General features: G+C 42.9%; 1 protein-coding gene across 1 annotated transcript in view; it reads right to left on the bottom strand.

Annotated features, from left to right (window-relative positions):
- Window positions 1-16,744, bottom strand: part of LOC115395731 (UDP-glucuronosyltransferase 2C1-like) — a 34,547-nt gene extending 17,803 nt beyond the window's left edge. The window contains exons 1-4 of the mRNA XM_030101370.1: window positions 16,550-16,744; window positions 11,271-11,322; window positions 2,313-2,599; window positions 1,525-2,238 (exon numbers count right to left, since the gene is read on the bottom strand). Of these exons, the coding sequence (XP_029957230.1) occupies window positions 1,525-2,238; window positions 2,313-2,599; window positions 11,271-11,322; window positions 16,550-16,744 (1,248 nt within the window). The remainder of the gene's footprint in view (window positions 1-1,524; window positions 2,239-2,312; window positions 2,600-11,270; window positions 11,323-16,549) is intronic.
- Between the last annotated feature and the right edge of the window lie 5,773 nt (window positions 16,745-22,517).

Raw genomic sequence — 22,517 nt, 5'->3', positions numbered from 1 at the left:
TTACACCAAAACAAAGGACAGACATGATATTTTGGTTATTTATAGCAGAGTATGGTATAATTTTAATGGTCCGGCCCACTTGACATCTACCTAGGCCATATGTGGCCCACGATGTGAAATGAGTTTGACACCCCTGGTGTAGGCGAACGAAACAAGCTCTCCCACCACCTGCGCCCCGCTCCACCGGCCACTACTGCCAACAATCCAATTCAATTCAATTACAACTAGTACAATTTCATGACAGTAGATTTCAGTATTCTATAAACTATGTATAAAGTTCATAAAGAAAATGTACCTGTCAATATCCAGAAAAGATGTGCAAATAAAGAAAGTCAGTATAACTTAAATGAAAAAGAGAATTTCAAAAAATTAAGATTTAATACCAAATTAATGGAAAGCAGGATTTCTGTAAACGGGACCTATTTATGGAACAAAAGAGTCAAATCTGCCTTCCAGAATTAAGAAAAATTAAGAAAAAATGTTGGACTTTTTTTTTTATGTTTTCATGTAGTTTGAGGCTTGGTGTACTGTACTGTAACAATCAGGAGTTAGTGGAAGGCACAAAAACATTTATTTTCAGTATCACACTGATATTCTTTTCTACTTAGTATTACTCAGTAACATAAGGGGCCAGTGAAGCGCAGCCTCTCTCTGCATGTTAGAAAAAAGTGTGTCAGGCGGCAAGACGGCACCAGAAGAAGTGGTGACATGTTCTATGATACGATGCACCGTTTTTCACTACAGGAGAAGGACTGAACAATCGTTTCCGTGCATTTGTTATTCCATAGCAGCAGTTAAACTATATCAGAAAGCAGGTATGTGACTGCCGGTTTGCGTAGCTATCAGCCAACTAACACATTGTTTTCATGGGAATGACATCCCATAACGCATGCGGGAGCACGCACACAGTCACACACTCTGTGGCTGTGTCTGAATGTCCACACTATTCCCTATACAGGGCACTACGTAGTGAAGACACCATTTGTTGGGCTGTCCAAATGTCCAGATAGCAAAAAAGAAAGGCACTAGAAATTTCCACAAAGCATCCCGAAAAGTAGTGAGCATCATTGGTCCTGAGACGGCTCAATATTACCCATCATGCATTGCGAATCTCCAGCAAAATGGTAGAATGGCAGGGTCACGTGATCAGCGCTGAGGGAAAAAGTAGGGAGCTGTGTGTCCGGATTGCCGAAGGATTCAGGGCACTATAAAGTCCACTATGTAGTCCAGCACTATATAGTGATTGAGGGGTTAGCGCATAGTGTGGACATTCGGACACAGTCTCTCTCTCTCTCTCTCTCTCTCGCTCGCTCGCTCGCTCGCTCGCTCGGTCAGTCTCACGTCATTCAGTCAGAGTAGCGTGCTGTGTTTTGTTTTTTTTCCCTGGGTCCACAAAGAGGTGGTGCGCCGATTGCGGATCCTGGGCTTAGATGCTTCTCTGAACCATGATAACTTGTCTTTACTCCCTTGGGGAAAAAAAAAAAAAAAACTGTTTATCCAAACCACAGCAGGAAAAGGGCTTACCTTCTGAGGTAACTTGGCGAACACTCTGGCGACTTCATCTGTGAGATCTGCGGGCAAAGCGTTGACCAGAGTTCCCAGAGTCATGATGATCACTCCGTGCTCCCCGGTGCTCTGAACAAACTCCTCCAGGTCCGCTGGCAGTGGCTGAGCCGGTTTACACTGGAATCCTCCAATGTAAACGACGTTCGGCATTGTGGGTCGAGGGTAATCAAACACAAAATCTGACCTGAACAGCCAAATGTCTGCTTCCTGAAGGAGCGAGATAATGTCAAATCTGCCCTCAAAATACTTCTCTCGGATAGCGAAATAGCAGGGCTCCACCATGAATTTCTGCTGGAACAGGTCGATGCTAGACAAAAGAAAGTTCTTGACCCTCTGGATGAAATTCATTTTGTCCGTTAAGCCCGATCCTGGCACTGGGATGTAGGAGAGTGGAGATGGGGCTAAAGCAAAGTGGCCCTCTCCGCTTGTAATCCATCGCACATTGAGCACGACAGGCAGTTTGAGGAATTTAGCGAGGTACAACCCCACTGCCATAGCTGGATCAGTGAGAATCAATTCATATTTTGATTCTAAAATGCTTTGGAGAACTTTCTGATCTTCAACAATTTTAATGAAGACTTCAGCCCACATTTCTTGAAAATTGGAGAACATGGACATCCAATGCGTGGTGAGTTTGAGAAAAGTCCAGAATGAAGCTCCTTCTCTCTGCGCCTAAACAAGGTCATAACATATCAGTGACTGCATGACCCACGTTGTTCCCATTGCACATGGAAACATTTACTTACCCTCAGCTGTTCCTCTAGATACACATCAAAGAAGTCCTCCATGCTCTCGTCCATTTCAACTGAAATGGACGTGTAGAGAGGAGACTCTTCTGGAATGTACCAGCTGTTGGAGGCCCTGATCACGGTGAGGTTGTGTCCCCTTGAATGAAGCTCTTCCAAAATAACTTTCATATTCACCCAATGGCTGACGTCCAAGGGGACAACCAGAATGTTTCCTCCATCACAGGAAACCAAGCATAAACTAAAGACTACAAATAATCTACATATATGATGAAAATGCACAGTTCCTACAGTGAGAAACAAACACTACATGACTTCATGAGTTAACATTTGTATACATGAATGCAGATAACATTCACATATTGATCAGAAAATGAGTGATAAATATGAGGGGCCGTACAAGACATAATTTATTCTCGCCCTCTCACACACATATATTCACCTCTCATATCTATATATATTTCTCTCTCACATGAATATGTTGTCGTTTTAAACACACATACATTCTTTTTGCACATGCATATATTGTCCTTTCACAGCAGAGGCGTAATTTACGTAGGGTTGGTGGGTTATGAAAACCCACGGGCCCTCTTGTGGTGAAATCCTGTCCCACCACCACACTGCCGACGATTTTTGTGTTTGTTTTTTGTTTGTTTAAATCCAAGGCAGAGTGAACGCAGCAGCTGCCTTCTCTCCGGCCAGAGGCGCTGCTACACATAGGGCCCCGAGCTAGCTGAAGGGGGCCCCGAGGGACGGCTGACATCAATCAATTTCAATGACAAATTAAAGGCGCTACACTAGATGCTGCAATGACAGCATGTCGAAAATCCCCCGTATGGGGCCCTTTCCGAGTGCTCACCGGTTTGGCGGATATCAGTATCGGGAACATGCCTAATGGGGCCCCACTACTGCCCGGCTTGCATCAAAGCAGGACCAGTTGCAGGCATAGGCGAACTACGCGGCCGTCTGGGGCGCAGTGTGGGGGGCGCCGTGGCTGTACAGGGGGCGCACCGACGCTCCGTGTTCCGAGTAAGCACTGCTCTGTGCCGCTCCGCCACTCCGTGCGAGCACCACACCGCTCGGCATCGCTCGTGCTCAGGCTTGGCACCCCCCCTCGCGCAACTCTCGGCATGAAAACCCATGTGGAATAAATCCCAGCTACGCCACTGTTTCACATGCATTTATCGTCACACTTACACACACATATATTCTCCTTGCACATATATATCATATGTACAAATAAAATATATGTATATCAGAGAAGTATGAATTTACTGTATTTAAGAGAAGAATATGCAGTATGTATATGCGAGTGAGTAGAAAGTTCATCCTTTAATGCACTGTGAGTGGCTGAGATGCTCAAGCAGGCGGGTCTTGCGAAGATCAGTCAATATTGAAGGTGTCGTGGAGTCTGAACACTGATACAAGCCACTGGGGAATTAGGAAATACTTTGTGATCCCCATAAATTCCCAGATTCTTATCCTCACGGCTTGAGCAGCAGGTGACAGGTTCATCTCCTCCAGTCTGGACTCACAGCATGGTGGAAAGTGAGAAACTCTTCAGATGTGGCAACTTCCAAATGGCTTCAGCACTACAAGCAGCTAACGCTAACACTACACAAGGCCCAACTGGAGGATGATGGCACTGTTTATCAACCCATGTGCCATCACATAAAGGGTGAATTATGTTTTCCATCTGGATATGACGCCTTAAAGGAGAACTGTGCAGCGCTCCCCCTACTGGTCTCCTGTGAAAGCTCAGTCGTAAACGTTCTCCGCACCCCCCCACGTGCAGAGAGCGTGCCACTCCCGTTTCCTTTTTGTTCGCATGTCAGACAAAGGTTTTTTCTGTATTTTTGGTTCTGCCATCCATGAGCACTAAGGGTGGCGTTGCTAACGCTAGCGAGGGTTTCATGTTTGTTTTACGTGCTTTTATACTTGTATTCCCGTATAAGTGCCGTAAAGCAGGATTGTTCTCATAAGATGTAGTCGGGTCCGCTCCTCTGAAAGTTGCAAGTGCTGTTTTCAGGACACAGACACTGGGGGGAAAGGAGGGAAAGCGAATCACCGTGCTAAGTCTTTGTTTACCCCAACAGGGATTCTGAAAAACATTTGTTGAGGTAAAAAAGTTGCATAATTCAGCTTTAAGGCACAGTGAATAAACACAAAAAAATTCTGCTAGCTTAATGCTAACGTCTATGGAAAAAGTCATTGACATGTTAACAGTTAGCTTAACAGTCACAGAACTTGCTGGAACAAATTAAACTAAACATTTCACTTACTCGATACAAAGAACAAACTCCAATTATTTCAGTAAAAACTGGCATTTGTATATTCCTCACTCAGAAAAGCATGGACAATATCATACCCCCAGTTGATACGGTTTTGCCATATTTTAATACGGGGAAAATGCTACTTTATCAAATACGGGCTTATTGCCATTCTTGTATGCCAAAAACAAAAATATACAGCAAAAAAAAAATAAAAAAATTGATGAAAGAACCTTAAAAACAACTGACTAGTAATTGTATGCCTGGTTGTCAGTCAAGTGCATGGCCAGGTTTTTGTATTTTTTGATTGGTCAGGCGAGGGGGACTTTGTGTCTGCCACAGTTTTGTTTGGTTCGACGGAGAGGGAAGAGTGTTTTTTTTTTTTTTGTTTGTTTTTTGTCTTTGGGGAATGAAGGTGAGGGAGAGAAGGTGGGTTGCCGCACTGTAAGTTTTGTTTTTGCTCGTGGACTTTGTGTGAACCTGGACACATTTTGAGTGTGTTCCGGACCTGTTCCCAAGTCCTGAGTAGTGAACTGTGGTGGATCCACTGAGGTGCCGACTGAACACGGACTTAATGTCAAATCTGTTCTACCCACCAGTTGAAGACAGCATGGACTTTTAAAAACTCTTTAATCCCAAGTCTATATTTCCAGCTGACAATTAAAAACTATATTCTGAATTATTCTTATTGTGCGCTTTCAAATTCAGCAAACTACCTTGTGCTAATGTAAACTTGAAAAATATAGTTTTTTTAAATTATTTATTTACTATAATATTATAATTTGTTCTTTTTTTTCGTTGTGCTTATTTGCGTATTATTTTCACTTTACCAAAAAGTTATGGCTCAGGATTGTGTCCATGTCAGTGCATATTAAAATAAATATGTTTGAAATAGTTCATGTTGCAATTGTTGTTGTTTGTTAGTTTGTTTTGTGGTTCAGTTTCGTCGCATCTGCCGAGAGATACAGTTTTTTAAGTACTCTTTTTAAGTGTAAGAGTGAAAGCTCCCCCAATAAGGGAGGTTTGAGGATTGTTTTGACAGGTATGCAATAATCCAAAATTCTGACAAAACGCACAGCAAGTAGCTACGGAAGCTCGAGAGGCTGAAAACCAAAATCACAAATTCATCATTGTTCAGAAGGAGAATATATGTGTGTCTAAGAGGGACTATATATATATATATATATATATATATATATATATATATATATATATATATGTGTGTGTGTGTGTGTGTGTGTGAAAGGAGAATATATGTATGTGCAAAAAGAATATGTGTCTAAAACAACAGTATATATGTGTGAGAGAGAAAATACATTTATGTGGCAGATGAATACATGTGCGTGAGAGGGCCAGAATGAATTATGTCTTGTACAGCCCTTCATAGATTAACATAATATTTCACTCACCCATGGTCAAATGAGGGGGCAGCAGTCTGGTCCTCCTGCAGTGTGACAGTCTATCAAAGTGACTCTTGAGTTATTTGAGTTCATAGTCCAGCCTCACATCAACCCCACCCTTTCTGAGGTAAATAAGTTACCTATGACACGTGTCTGATGTAGATTTGATATATAAAGCTGGAAATGGATCTACATACATTATTATTAGCAGATCAAATGATTATTTCCTCTCATTTCCTTGCTTGTGGTCTCATTCCATTGCAAACTGAGGTTAAGCAGTGCTCGTTTCAGTGTATTGAGTGTCATTTTGTGAATGAATTTTTGGGATTTGAGGCCAGCTGTATGGCACAAGGCCAATGCACTTGCACCACACAAACCTGTGACCTCTTTTCTAAAGTTATCACAGTAGGTTATGTAATGCTCAGCCTTTCAAACTGGGTAGGGAGTGAAAAATCGGCTCAGCTCCTTCGTCACAACAATGGACCAATACAACGACCGCATCACTGCAGGCGCTGCACCGATTCGCCTGTCAATCTCACATTTCATCCGTCACTCACTGGTGAACAAGACCCCAAGATACTTAAACTCCTCCATTTAGGCCAGAGTCTCTCCTCCGACCTAGAGAGGGCAGGCCACCTATGGAGATAATTTTGTGTCTTTATTATTCAATCAATCAAAAAAGGTTTTGCAAACAAAAAAGAGAGTTGAGACCAAAAAAAATAAAGTTGCAATCAAAAAATAAAAGTTCAATCAAATAGAATAAATCTGAGAACAAAATTATTTAAGTGGCAACCCCACCAATTTTTTTTTGACATCAAAACAGAAAAAAGCTTTGGTTTTGAATTGTGAAGTTTTGCTTGCAAGCTCAAAAGTTTTGGTTTTGAATTAAAAAGTTTTGGTTGCAAATTCAAAAGTTTTGGTTACGAATCCAAAAGTTTTGCTTGCGAATCTGACTGAACCCAATGGGCGGGGCCAACACTGGTGGAAGAGAGAAGAGCTCCTATTGGTCGCTTTGACCTCGATCCTCCACCGCCTGTCTCCGCGCTGTTGCTGGCTGCTTCCGCATTGGTAAAGGCCAGTACACATTACAGGCATTTTTCAATCTTCCCCGATTCAGAGACCACACACTAGAAGACAACAGAGGACAGATTGCACCAGATCTTCCTCTCCTGATCTTCTAGCGTCTGGTGTCTTGTGGATCACACTAGAAGATTCTTCATTAGAGAATCGGCTCCTCGCTCTTCAAAATCTCGCGGAGTCAAACTTGATTTTGAGCGTTTTCCCTTCAGTCCTGTGTTTACATTCATCTCCACTATTAATAATAAGCGAGGAGCTCATGCTTCATTCATATCAGCTCCGTTCTTTCAGAGCACCCCCCCCCCCGGTGCGCGCGCAGCACGGAGTGTTAACTGACAGAGAGTTTAAATGGTACAGGGGGACGAGGGGAACATATGTAGTTTGACATCATTTTCTTATAATTTACCCCGTATTTGATAATAATTTAGCTCATTCATGTGTGTTTATTTCTTTTTTTTACGTTCCACTCCAGAGAGAAACAGTATAGAAATAAGTTATAGCAATCTGTGACGAACAAGCTACTTTTTAAAAAAATCACCAAATAACTTAAATCATTTTTTGTCCCCAGATTGAATGGTTTAGACCAGAATTAAAATGCATTGATTAGGAAAAGTTTCATTATACGTCCAAGTCCTCAGAAAGTTGTTTTTGCAATTCTTTCGTGATGGTTAATAATAGAGATGAATTGAAACATTGGGATTATTGCAGGACTGGCGAGATGCAGATGAGTGAACCAGATCTGGGTTTGGGTCTGAATGAAATACAGTTCATCCAGGAGCGATACAGTTATTGAGGAATAACCTCTCGTTTTCTGCACTACTGAGCTTTTCTGTTTCACTGTCATATAGTGAATATATTTCAAAGACATATATTCATGTCTCCAGCTCTGACAGCTGAGAGGGGATATTTTTTTCAACACCTTGGTAAAACGGAACTGTTCGGCCGATCAGGGAGCTTTATTCTGAGGGTGTGGACAGGTCGGCTCTGAGCTGATCGTCTAGCAGGGCACCACACACCACAGGATTTGCGATCGGAAATATTAAACATGTTCATTATCTACGATCTCGGCTTCCAACGCCTCCCGAGCGGCTCCGACTGGAAAAAAAAACCTCTCGGAACACACCGCACACTACAGGAAGATCGGACCCGAACTCATTTACATACTCCTGACAATCAGACCTTTGGCATCATTCGGGAGGAGAAAACCGGGACAAAATTCGGCCCATGGTTCGGGCATGAATAACTGCCAATAATCCTGTAATGTGTACTGGCCTTTACCAATGCGGAAGCAGCCAGCAACAGCGCGGAGACAGGCGGTGGAGGAGCGAGGTAAAAGCAACCAATAGGAGCTCTTCTCTCTTCCACCAATGTTGGCCCCGCCCATTGGGTTCAGTCAGATTCGCAAGCAAAACTTTTGGATTCGTAACCAAAACTTTTGAATTTGCAACCAAAACTTTTTAATTCAAAACCAAAACTTTTGAGCTTGCAAGCAAAACTTCACAATTCAAAACCAAAGCTTTTTTCTGTTTTGATGTACAAAAAAAAATTTGGTGGGGTTGCCACTTAAATAATTTTGTTCTCAGATTTATTCTATTTGATTGAACTTTTATTTTTTGATTGCAACTTTATGTTTTTTGGTCTCAACTCTCTTTTTTGTTTGCAAAACCTTTTTTGATTGATTGAATAATAAAGACACAAAATTATCTCCATAGCCACCCTCTTCCGGTCGAGGACCATGACCTCGGATCATCAGTAACATATTAACATATTTTCAGTACTTTTTTTTTTCTTTGTAAATTTTACTCAATAATTTCACCAGTAAATTTATGCTACCTTCCTTAAAATCACAGCAAATCAGAGATTGAACATATACAACATATTTGATTCATATGCTTCTAAAGTTTTCCTCAGAAAAAATAAATCCAGAAGAAAAATAAGCTTTCGAGACTTAGCAATATGAAAACACTGCAACCTTTGTGCAGCCTTTGCTGGTGTAACACTGTTAATTTTTCTCCCATGCAATAGTTCGAGTTGTATTTTTGTTTATAGTTAATCTTTGATGATGTTCCTGAAATGTATGATGTTTGCGTACTGGGTATGCGCACTTCTCTTGTCCACGACTGTGGGGCAGTGCATCATAATTTGTTCCTCACAAGAAAGACAGTCTGGCTATCTACCACCAGTAGATGTTGCCCAAACGACTTTTTTTTTTTTTTTTTTTAAGGGCAATTCTGAACCCTGTTCCCTGGCACCCGGCCTCTCTGTACTGGACCCATGGTCGGCTGTTCCTGAGGCTGGATTCCGCTGTTCATCTGGTGCCTGGTTCCATCGTCCGAGTCTCCTCTCATCAGCGCTATAACGGTCCCATAAGGTTTTTGCAATGGCCACTAAGTATTAAGGGATGACCGGTCCAGAAGAACTTTTATGAGTGCACTCAAGGCTACATTTATTTCTATTGTTTCCTGAGATCTCAGTGTTTTTCTTGGGGATTTGTAATACCTTTGTTTTCTATTTTTGTGTGATTTTACTGATAAAAGAACCAAAAGAAAGGAGGAAGAATACATATTTCAATTCAAATTTCAATTTGTTGTCCTGTGCTTCATTTGGAGTGGAGTCTGTGTATCATATTACTTAATGATAGCCTACACAACCAGCCTCCTCATTGAACCTAGATTTAGATAGCCCTATATATAGATATTCAGACTGCTTATCAATAGCACTACCACTATAGGGTTACACAGGGTCCAATTGCCTCTCCGCTGTAACAAAGCCTTGCCCAAGGCTGCATTGGCATTTGCACCGTCACCTTAATCAGTCCTTTTGAAAAGATAGCCAAAAATAATTTGTGAGCCGGGGCACAAAACTTCACCACTGTTCCTAAGGAAGACATGCTGTGCACAGGTATTTGCAGTGTCTCACATACAGACAAGAGGGCAAAAGTATTCTGCCACAGTGTCCATTTAGATCTGAGAGATAATACTGCAAAGCTGTGTTGTCTGTTGAGCTTTTTGATGAACATCTATTCAAGTGCTGTTTCTGTCACTGCATGGAGAAAACATGACTAAACAGCCTATGATACATGTGGCCTGAACGGAGTCGGAGATATTGATCAATCTTCAGAAGCTTTCATCTACAGATGAAACAAAGATTTGCACGTAAACAGTCATTAAAATGTAAAGCCCTAAAATGTGAACACTAAAACAATAAAACGGTATAAATAAGGACTGCAGCAAACTCAGGGTGAAAAGTCAACAAATAAAAACAGGTTTTTACTTAAGACTAGTTTTAAACATGGACAGTAAACGGGCTTGTCTAATGTGTAGTTTGTTCCGTAACTACAGAGCAGCAACTTAAGAAGTCCATGTGGAATTTGAAAATCTGCTAACACTGTTCCTTTACACACCAACAATTTTTTTCAATATTCCACAGCAAATCAATTTCAAAACAGCTCAAAGAAACAGGCTTTCCTCATTTAGGATTTAAAAAACCCCTGCAAGTGAGCTGGACGAGGGTAGAAGCTTCCCACCAAACAGCTGACGTCAGGAAGACGTGCAGATCAGGTCATTATTGGGTCAGTCAGTCAAAGACCATATCTAGACGTCCGCAGAACGTACAAAATGGATCCAAGATTTAGACGTCATTATTGGACCTTTTTTGGACGTCATAATGACGTTCAGGATTTGGACGTCATCCAAAGACCAAATCTAGACATCAGCAGAATGTACAAAATAGATCCAAGATTCAGACGTCATTATTGGACCCCATATTGGACCCCATTTAGACGTAATCCTGACGTTTACATTTGTACCTGATCTGGACATCTGTGAAGGACCAAATCTAGATGCCAGCATAACGTACAAAATAAGTCCAAGATTCAGATGTCATTATTGGACCTTTTTTTGACGTCATAATGACCCAGCTGGCATTTAACCGACCTTAAACGTTGAAATTTAGTTGAAATAATGCCAGTTGATGGACTGCAGGCGGAGGGAGCGGAACACAATGCCTGGGGAAGCAAGGCAAGGCAAGGCAAGGCAAGGCAAGGCAAGGCAAGGCAAGGCAAGGCAAGGCAAAGCATGGTGAGGCGTTACGAGACGAGACAAGAAAAGACAAGGCAAGACAAAATCTCCTTTCTGGCTTGACAACACAGCAGAATCCCTCTGCAGCAGCAGCAGAGGTAAATGGACTGCACTTATATAGCACTTTTCAACCTGCAGGGATCGCAAAGCACTTCACGCCGGACTCACACTGGATGCGTTCCAGCTGCGGAACGGACACCACAGCCAAGCCGTAGTCATTAAACAGGCAGTGTGTGTGACAGTGCTGTGGTAATTCCGTACTGGACACGTAACGGAGCCAGCATTAGCCCGGCGTGACACTTTTATCACACACCGGTGGAGGCGGCTGCCATGCAAGACACTCAATCCTTACACTGGGGGCAATTCAGAGTTCAGTGTCTTGCCCAAAGACACTTTGACATGCAGAGACAGAAATCGAACTAACAACCTCCCGATTGAGAGATGACTGCTCTCCCCACCTAACCACAGCCGCCCCATTAACCTATAACCCTGGAGGTAAGTGGAGAAGATAACAATCCGGCATGGAGGGATGATTTGCAGCAGCATTTTCTCTGATTCGCCTCAAATATTCCCTCCAACATTTCCTCTGAAGGTTTGGATTGAGGTGGCAGCACGGCCATTTAGGGTCACAAATTCACATAAAAATGGAATATCCAGAGAAATCTCATGCACGTCTGAGGAGAACTGCACAAAAAGGCATCGAAGTCTACATTCAAATGAAGGTGAGGAGAGAGCACAACGCCCGCAGTGTGGATCAGGCACAACTTCAAAGGCTAAGTAGCACTTTATTATATTCACAGAATCTTCTCCACAGAATCTTTAAACTTACAGCAACTTTACAAACAGCCTCAAAGCCTTGGCCATTAAAAAAACTGCACTGAACATTCATTCAGAATCACTTTGCACACACTGATGATTAACTTATATGAGCAATTTGCAGACATTACAGGAAAAGTGCATTATTTTGCCAGGTGTTTCTCACAGTTTGGTGGTTGAGTATCTCAAACATTGATGGAGAAAAGCAAACACCATCATCAACCATTTGTCATGGTTGATGACAAAGCAGGTCATCAACCATCAAACAATTCCCATCAAATAGCCAGTTACAAGTGTATTAACAGCTAAACGTAAACTGAAAAAAATCACTTTGAAGCAGCAGCCATGACTATACGAGCACAATGGGCCATTTGTCATATGTAACATAAAGTTGCCATTATAGTATCAGAAAAAGTATTTTTTTGTCCCTTTTTTTCTATAGTCTGCAGAAGCTATTTTCATTTTTCAGAAAGCCTCTGGACTAATTACCATGTGGAAACTGAGGAATGACTCATGCATCACAGAGGGATCTCAACAGTGCTGCACGTGGTGAATGTGAAAATCCAGAGACCATGCAGGCTCAGATTATGAGAGCAGATGGACAAATGAATGAGAAGTTTCTCACCCGTAGTTTTATTTAAGTTGTTCTTTCAGTTGCTCATTCTCCTTCTTTCACTTACATATAACATTTGTTTTCCCTTCAATAGTCAGAGATGTTGAGTACAGCTCTGCTGTCCCACTGTGCAATGTGACGTTGAAATAAAGTATAATTAACGTAATTTTTTGACCTCTACATCAGGTCTGCTGTAGGTGCAGAATGAGAGTTTTTATTACGTCTTTTTTGGACGTCATATGGAGGTCCGAATCTGACGTTGTGCCGACCTCCAATGCAGAGTTGGTTTTAGTTAAACTGAGCAGTACAGCAGCAAAAGTGCAGAAAATTATAAATTAAATTGACCACACTCTAACCACTGGGCTGGCAGTCTGAGGTTCAGGCATATTCTTTCAATCATTTCAGCATTTCATTACAGACGGGTGAAACACGGGTTTCGAACGTACGACTTACTGTTCAGCGATCCTCAGCCTCACCTGTTGAGCTATTAGTTTACTGTGCATTTTTTTCCATTTTTTTTTTATTGAATTTTCAACAGATTTAAAAAGAAAGAAAGAAAAAAAATGTAACAATCAGAATGGCAGTCAACAAAGATCAAATAAAGTAAAATATCTAAACTTCCCCAATCTGAAATGGCAGCATACAACATTAGATCTTTTCTTTTATCCCATGGTACGTCAAAGATTCACATCACTTTGCATCCACAAAATAACACTTACAAAGCATCTTCTATATCACCGTGCTTGACAAAACTTAAAAATCTTTCTATATGACAGAGCAGTTGAACTCTTTTTGAGGAAGGAAATGAGGATGGATTTTGTTTATAAATAATCGGGATTTTGGTGAGTAAAATGTTCCTCTTTTCCTAAATAATATTGCTGTTTTATTAAGTTGTTGATGCTTATTGTATATGCACAGATGTAGTAGGAGAATTGTGCACTTCAGCAAAGGCATTTATTCTGGCTGCACAAGTATCTATCTGCTGTGCAACAACTCCTTATGTGCATATCTGCATAATAAGACTTTTTTTTTTGTAGACAAAATAGTTATTAAGAGGTGGATTGGTTCAGGCAGATCTGTTCTGAAGGCCTTAATGTGAAATGCACGGTCCGCCACTGGTTAAACTGAGCAGTACAGCAGCAAAAGTGCAGAAAAGTATAAATTAAATTGACCACACTCTAACCACTGGGCTGGCAGTCTGAGGTTCAGGCATATTCTTTCAATCATTTCAGCATTTCATTACAGACGGGTGAAACACGGGTTTCGAACGTACGACTTACTGTTCAGCGATCCTCAGCCTCACCTGTTGAGCTATTAGTTTACTGTGCATTTCTTTCCTTTTTTTTTTTATTGAATTTTCAACAGATTTAAAAAGAAAGAAAGAAAAAAAATGTAACAATCAGAATGGCAGTCAACAAAGATCAAATAAAGTAAAATATCTAAACTTTCCCAATCTAAAATGGCAGCATACAACATTAGATCTTTTCTTTTATCCCATGGTACGTCAAAGATTCACATCACTTTGCATCCACAAAATAACACTTACAAAGCATCTTCTATATCACCGTGCTTGAGAAAACTTAAAAATCTTTCCCAGATGTTTTTAAATTCAGAGGTCTTCTTCCTGATAGTATAGGTGAGTCTTTCTAAAGCCAGACTTGAAACTAAATTTCTCAGCCAAAAGTCGAGAGTAGGACCATTAACATTTTTCCAGCACAGAGCGATTGAACGTCTAGCCTGTAGTAGACATAAACTTACCATCTTTATTTCATTAGATGATAGGGAGCAATTAATAGGATGGATACCCAGAACACACCATTTAGCAGATAGAGGAATCAAGGAAGAAGTCATTTGTGAGATATACTGTGTCACCCGACTCCAAAAACTTTGAATAATCTCACACTCCCACAGACAATGATATAGAGTGCCTTGAGATTCACTGCATTTAAAGCAAAGGTCTGGAATGCTAGGGTTAAATCTGTTCAATTTTGCAGGAGTAGTGTAGAGTCTCATTATCCACTTGTATTGTATCAAACGTAGTCGGGTGTTAATGGTCTCAGATTGAGCCCTAGAGCATATTGTACTCCATTCTTCTGGAGAAATTTCTTCATTGAAATCTAGTGACCATTCATGTCTTTTTCTGTCAGAGTTATCCTTGCTGTTATTAACCAAAATTTTGTATAGTTGAGCAACCCGCCCCTTGCTGAAGCAATACTGTATGGAGAATGATTCCAGCATGGATAATGGAGGTTGCTGAAATGAATTATTTAGACGAGACAAAATAGAGCTTCTGATCTGCAGGTATTTAAAGAAGTGTTTGTTTGGGATATCAAATCTAGTTTTCACATCGTCAAACGATAGCAAAGAGTTGTCCTTATATAAGTCTAGAATCTTTGTTATACCCTTACTTAACCAATTTTACAAATCCCAAATCTTTATTGGCTGGGCTAAAATGTTCATTGCCCCAAATCGGTAAAAAGGAGCTAGTACTGGTAAATCCTCTAAATATTTGTGTTCTTCATACCAGACCACAATCGTATTTTTTACAAAGGGGTTGGTTGTTTTTTTCAACAAAATTTTTAAGGGGGCAGAATACAAAAAGCTATATAGTGTCAATTCCCCTGAGGACAGACGCTCCACTTGTATCCAGGGTAAATCTATTCACTCATGAAACCAGAACATGGCGGCCCTCAGCTGGGCAGCCCAATAATACCACTGAATATTGGGCAGTTGTAAACCACCCCTGTCATATGGCAAGTAGAGAAGGGATAGCCTAAGCCTTGGTTTCTTATTGTTCCATATAAAACTCAAAAACAGCTTTCTAACTTTTGAAAAGAATGAGGGTAAAGGAGCTAATGGGATCGATTGGAACAAATACAGGAGCCTAGGCAAGATTGACATTTTAATTGCACGTATCCTACCCAGTAAGGATAGTGGTAGGGTCATCCATCTTTTGATGTCTTCAGATATTGAAATTAATATGGGCTCATAGTTGGTAGAACTGATGTCTTCTATCTTCGGGGTTATGTTAATACCCAGATGCTTAAAACCACTGGTTGCATTTATAAAGGGGTGGGGTACTAATGGTTTTCTTCTCTTACTCTCGTTTAGGAGCATAATTGAAGATTTCTCTTTATTCGCTTTAAACCTGGAGAAGCTACCAAATTCACTTAAAAAAAACCTAAAAGGGATGGTATTGATTTTCTCAAATCTGAAAGAAACACTATATTGTCATCTGCAAATAGCGCAGCTCGATGTTCCAAGCCCCCTGTGTTAATGCCACATATAGTAGGATACAATCTTATTGCTAATGTTAGTGACTCCATTGCCAATACAAAAAGTAAAGGTGAGAGCAGTGAGCCCTGTCTTGTGCCGCGGGAGAGTTTAAGTGGATGAGATGTCACATAGTTTGTACAAACTTCTGCAGTAGAATCAGCAAACAGAATGTCAATCCATTTACAGAAGTAGTCCCCAAATCCAAAACATCGAAGTACATCTAACATAAATGGCCATTCGATTCTGTTGAACGCTTTTTCTGCGTCCAGCGACAGAATAGCGGTGTCTGTGGACCCTTCATTAGCATGAATTATATTTAAGACTCTCCTCACATTATGAAAACCTTGTCGGTTCTTCACAAAACCATTTTGGTCAGCATGTATAATGAATGGAAGGACTCTCTGGAGTCTCAAGGAAAGGGCTTTCGCTATGATTTTTGCATCAGCGTTCATAAGAGAAATTGGTCTGTAAGAGCCACATTCAGTCGGCGAATTCCCTGTCTTCAAAATGAGAGTAATTAAAGCGCTTTGTAGTGTTACGACCCAGGGTCGTTGGGAGGTCACAGGGAGTGGTCTGTTGTGCTCTGCTGCTGCTCCTGCCTCTCCCCTCGGCACAGGTGCTCCAGATTACGGTGATTGCTCCATGGAGCAGTATAAAAGCCAGACCGTGCATGCGCTCGTGGTGGTCATTGTCTGGTGGTCGTTGCCTGTGGGTCGTCGTCGCTGCCTCGCTCCTCTGCTTGCTCCACCCGTTCCACCCGTTCCACCCGATGACGTCCTCCTGCAGGGTCCCGTTCCCGCTTGTCGGCTGCGGGCACTGGAACTTCTGATGACCTCCTCCTGCAGCGTCCCGTTCCCGCTCGTCGGCTGCGGGCTTCGGCCTTCCTGATGGCGTCCACCATTCACCTTTTGGTTATGTTAATGGCTCTTTTGTTTACTTTATTTCATTAAATCTTCCTTTTACGCACAGTCCAGTCTCTGTCTCCCTCGTTTTGTTGCGGCTTTGAGCCGGCCGTAACAAACGTGGGGGCTCGTCCGATCAAGCGGCGGTGTGTTTGCTCACATGTGGCAGACGTGGGAGTTTTCATCCGCGTTTTGTTTTGGTTGTGTTTCGGCTTGGTTTGTTGTTTGCTTTGATTTGAAGTTTGAGCGCGACCGTGGAGCAATCCTTTGTTTTGTTATTTGGTCTCCAGTCAGGATTGTGTCTGTGTGTCTGGCGGTCGGGGAGTCCCCCGTGACGTCATTGCCCTTGTTTGGGATTTGTTTGCGCTCTTGGGGAGACACGGCTGGGAATGCGTTTTGCTTCCGGGTTTGGCGGCGCTGTGAAGTCATCCGTGGTTTTTGGTCTAGTCTGTTTGGGAGACATTATGGTAAGTGTGTTACTTCTGATGTATAGGTTTTGTTTTTGGTTGTAAAAGACGAGGATTGTCCTTGTAGGCTTAAGGCTCCGTTCTCACAAGGAGAGCGTGCGCAGTGGGTGGTTTTAGGGACGGAGACAAGCTGCGGGTTGTAGCATCCCATTCCCTTTCCCCTTACATCGGCTCGGGGTGTGTGCAGGGCATTTTCGCCACTGCGAGCAACACGTAATTCCCACCGCCACGTCTCCAGAAGACTAGGGAGGAGTTAGCCTAGGTTTTTTTTTGGTCAGATAGCGGATATCCTCGGCTTTGTTTGTTTTGGCTGTACATCAGGTTGTTATCACTTGAGCTTTTTGGTCTCCAGGTTGGTTTGTTGGGCCATGGATGACGTTGTGGAAACTTTTGTTGCGTCGCCAAGTTGTGGTAAGTTGGAGTTTTGCGATAAAAAGCAGATTTCTGCCATTGGGAGGCATTATCAAGTGGATGTTGGGGATTTAAGAAAAGGTGTGGATCAGGTTAGAGGAATTTTGAGAGCTGCTCTGATGGAGAAAGGCGTGTTGAAAGAGGAGCAAATTGTGGATCCACCTGGGGCATCAGCGGGTGCCGGGTTAACTTTTGAACAGCAGAAGGAGTTGTTGCTGTTACGGGCACAAGCTGATGAGCAGAGAGGTCGTTTGGAAATTGAAAAACTGAGGCTTGAAAATGAGAGGCAAAGAATGGAGCTAATCCGTGACGGCAGATTGGAGGGTGACATGCGTCCACAGGGACTGCGTGGAAGTCAATCAGATGATCTGAGTGATCTGCGGCTGGTTCCACGGTTTAATGAGGAGGACCCTGAGAGTTTCTTTTCTCTATTCGAGCGTGTCGCGGAGGCCAGGAATTGGTCGGATTCGACTCGTGTGCTTTTGTTGCAGTGTGTGCTGGTTGGGAAAGCGCAGCAGGCATGCTCTGTTTTGAGTGGTGTTGACGGCGCCCGGTACTCGACGGTTAAAGCTGCGGTTCTAAAAGCTTACGAACTGGTTCCCGAGGCGTACAGACAACGTTTTCGTGGTACGAAACGGGGTGATAAGTCACACTTGGAGTTTATGCGCGCCTTGGTGTCGAGTTTTGATTGCTGGTGCTCTTCAGCAGGTGTGAAAACCAAGGAGGATCTGCGTGAGCTTATTTTGTTGGAACAATTCAAGAATTCAGTGTCTGAGCAGATTGCCGTTTATGTCAGTGAGCGTGGAGCTACGTCTGTGGCAGAGGCTGCTGCTCTTGCGGATTATTACCATCTTATTCACTTGGGCAAAACGTGCGATTTTGGCTACCGTGACAAGTTTAAAAGGTCAGATGGAGCGGAGTTTACGTCTGATCGTGTTCGTGACTCTGATCAGATCTGCAACTATTGTCACAAGTGTGGACACTGGAAGAAGGATTGTTTTGCACTGAAGTCTCGTTTGAAATCTGCATCTTCTAAGCCTGTGATGTGTGCTGCATCGGCTGTTGGTCCTGGTGGTCCTGGTTTTTTGGAGGCTACTACTGGGGTTGCTCCAGAGTTGAAATCTTACATGCCGTTCATTACTGAGGGCTTTGTCTCTCTTGTGGGCAGTCATGAGCGTGTGCGTGTGAAGATCTTGCGTGACACTGGCTCGGTTGATTCCTTCATTGTAGCTTCTGTGTTACCATTTTCTGAAAAAACCTCTCTCGGCACATGTGTGCCTATAGTGGGTATGGGCATGAGTGTTTTGAGGGTTCCGCAACATAAAATGATGCTTGACTGTGATTTCTTTCAGGGTGAAGTCTCCATTGGTGTTCGTCCAGCTTTACCAGTGGATGGAGTAGCTCTGATTTTGGGGAATGACATTGCCGGTAGCAGGGTGTGGGCCGGTATTCCCCCTCCAGTCAAAGTAATCAGTGAACCAGGCGAATGCACTCATGAAGATGAAGTTCAGATGCCTGAAATCCTTGGGGCTTGTGTGCTTACTCGGTCAAAGAAGAATGTCAACACGGTCGGAGATGATGATTCTGCTCATGATTTTGCACTGCCTGTTGCTCCGTGGTCCATTTCTCGCAGTGAGCTTGTGAAGGAGCAGGAGGCGGATGGCACCTTGAAGGAGCTCTTGGATCAGGTCGGCTCTCCTTCTGAGGTTAGAAGCCGTTCTCATTGTTACCTTTTGCACGAGGGCGTGCTTATGAGAAAATGGACACCTCAGTTTGAAGGTTTTGTTGGAGAACCTGTTTACCAAGTTATTGTGCCAGTGCAATTTCGTCAGATTGTCTTGCAGATTTCTCATGACCAGTGTGGCCATCTTGGCATCAGGAAAACATATGACAGAGTTTTGAGGTATTTCTTTTGGCCTCGCCTGAAAAAGGATGTCTCTGCATACTGCAAGTCCTGCCATACATGCCAGATGACGAGTAAACCAAACCAGATTCTCAAGCCTGTGCCACTCAGTCCGATTCCAGCTATTAGTGAGCCTTTTGAGCATCTGCTGATCGACTGTGTTGGCCCTTTGCCACTGTCTAGGTCAGGTGCTAGCTTCCTGCTGACGGTGGTGGAAAAGTGCTCTGATCTGGATTGTTTGAGCTCTACTCCCGAGCGTGGATCTGAGACTCGGCTTGGTCGTGTCAACTTGTTGAAACCGTTTTTCTCTCCAGACACCAGGCTGCAACGGGGGGAAAGCCCGTCAGATGCTCATCCTCAGTGTGGGGCTTCGGTTCCAGTGGTGGCAGAGCTGGGGGCCGGAGATCCGCCTGAGTTGGATGAAGCGGTGGTGTCTGGACGATTGAGGAACAGCGAATTATTGCAACAGTTGGACATGGCTTTGGCTTATGTGTGTCTGCGTAAATGCGCTCAGGTTGTTGGTTGGATTGAGGATTTCCTGTGTCTGTTTGGTGTTGTTTCATCATGTAACACCTTGACTAAATACGACAGTGATGTCGGTGATTCGCCACCAATTAGGCAGAGGTTCTGGTGGTGGTCCGGTGGTCGTGTCCGCGGACCTTGACCTGCTCACCTTCCTTGGCAACCTGCAGTCGCCAAACCGGCGGCTGATGTGATGGGCCTTTTCCTCCAATCCTACACGTTGGAGATCAGACACATAAAAGGCCGTGACAATGTCGCTGACGCATTGTCTAGGTCCCCTCTACGTGACTAGGTGGGTTGTCTACTATTCGTAAGTCCTACTACTCAACCCAAGAATTATGTAGTATGTTTTTTTTTTCCACTGGTTTTTTTTTTTATAGGTTCTTGGGACTGGGTTAGTTAGGGCCCCTACTCGGGTCCCTTTTTTGTAGGGGGGGGGGTGTTACGACCCAGGGTCGTTGGGAGGTCACAGGGAGTGGTCTGTTGTGCTCTGCTGCTGCTCCTGCCTCTCCCCTCGGCACAGGTGCTCCAGATTACGGTGATTGCTCCATGGAGCAGTATAAAAGCCAGACCGTGCATGCGCTCGTGGTGGTCGTTGCCTGTGGGTCGTCGTCGCTGCCTCGCTCCTCTGCTTGCTCCACCCGATGACGTCCTCCTGCAGGGTCTCGTTCCCGCTTGTCGGCTGCGGGCACCGGACCTTCTGATGACCTCCTCCTGCAGCGTCCCGTTCCCGCTCGTCGGCTGCGGGCTTCGGCCTTCTTGATGGCGTCCACCATTCACCTTTTGGTTATGTTAATGGCTCTTTTGTTTACTTTATTTCATTAAATCTTCCTTTTACGCACAGTCCCAGTCTCTGTCTCCCTCGTTTTGTTGCGGCTTTGAGCCGGCCGTAACAGCAGTGAAGGGGGGAGGTGTCCGCACTCAAAGGTTTCTGTGTACATTTCTATTAACGGGCCTATTAGTTTGTCTTCATATAATTTATATATATCAATCGGCAGCCCGTCTGGTCCTGCGGCTTTTCCACTTTTCAAACTGCAAATAGCACTACAGATATTTGTAGCGTCTATTTGTTCATCCAACCAAAGCTTTGACTCTTCTGGAATGGTGGGAATTCTAAACCATTGAGAAAAGTGTTCTGATCAGTGGATTCAGTTGAATAGATCGTTTGGTAAAGTGTACTGTAAAATGACACAAATGATTGATTAATTTCCAATGGGTCGGTTGTAAAGAAACCTTTTTCATTTGTAATTGCGTTTATGGCCTTTCCTGAATTTAGTTTTTTTTTTTTTTATTTATTTGCCAGGCAAGCAACCTACTGGATTTTTCCCCTTGTTCATAAAAAGACTGTTAAGTCTTAAAATGCTATCTTCAGCTTTCTGTGTGGAGAGTACTTCATATTCGGCCTTAAGGGCCAACAATTTTTGTTTAGTTGCTACTGAATTATCAAGGCACACCTCTCTCTCCAACTCTCTAATTTCCATGTCCAGATCATTCATTTTTTGTTTGAATTTATTAAATTTAGAGCCAGTGAAACTAATCCTCTGACCTCTGATATATGCTTTAAAAGCCTCCCACCTGGTAGTCGCAGACGTCTGATCTGTGTTGACAGTAAAATATAAATCTATATGTTCACCCACATAATTGATAAATTCAGTGTTATGCAGCCACCTCGGGTGCAGTCACCATCTATTGTCCCTTCTGAGAAATCGGGAACCGCTATAGAATAATGAAGTGGGAGAATGATCCGAAAGAACAGTGCTATCATATTGACAGCCTGTTATACTGGGCAGCAGGGATCTACAAACTAAAAAATAGTCTATACGAGATTGAGTTTTAAGAGACGACGAGAAGCATGAAAACTCTGTTTTCCCTGGGTTTTGCACTCTCCAAGGATCACAGAGATTTAATTCATCTAAGAAATGTTTCAGCTTTTTCCTGCTGTGGGAGTGAGAAGTATCTGCACCCGAGGATCGATCAAGTTTTGGGTCCAGAGTGCAATTAAAATCCCCTGCAATCAGCGCCGAACCCGGGAGGGAAGCAATTAATAGAAATAGAGTTTCAAAAAATGTAGGATTGTCATCATTGGGGGCATATACATTAACTAAGTTAATCTCTTCCTGTAAAAGTGTACCTTGTACCACTAAATATCTACCAGCGGTATCTGCAATTGTATTATTTACTTGGAATGGTACAGATTTATCAATGTCAGGACTTCTCTCGAGTGTGATGAGAAGCAGGAGGAGAACACTTGACCTGGCCATCTCCTACGTACTTTCAGTAGCTCATCTTTGAGTAAGTGGGACTCTTGAATAAAGACAATCGAGGAATCTAGTTGTTTAATCCTAGTGATAATCTGCTTCAATTTAATTAATTTAACCATTCCCCTCACATTCCAAGAAGTACATTTTAGATCTATAGTTGGGATCATCATGGTTAAGTTTCACATATTAGTATGTAACTTAAAGCTCG

This window comes from Salarias fasciatus, chromosome 10 (assembly GCF_902148845.1).
Source record: "Salarias fasciatus chromosome 10, fSalaFa1.1, whole genome shotgun sequence".
Classification (NCBI taxonomy): Eukaryota; Metazoa; Chordata; class Actinopteri; order Blenniiformes; family Blenniidae; genus Salarias; species Salarias fasciatus.
The sequence above is the reverse complement of the archived record's forward strand: the minus strand, read 5'-3'. Positions and strand labels throughout refer to the sequence as shown.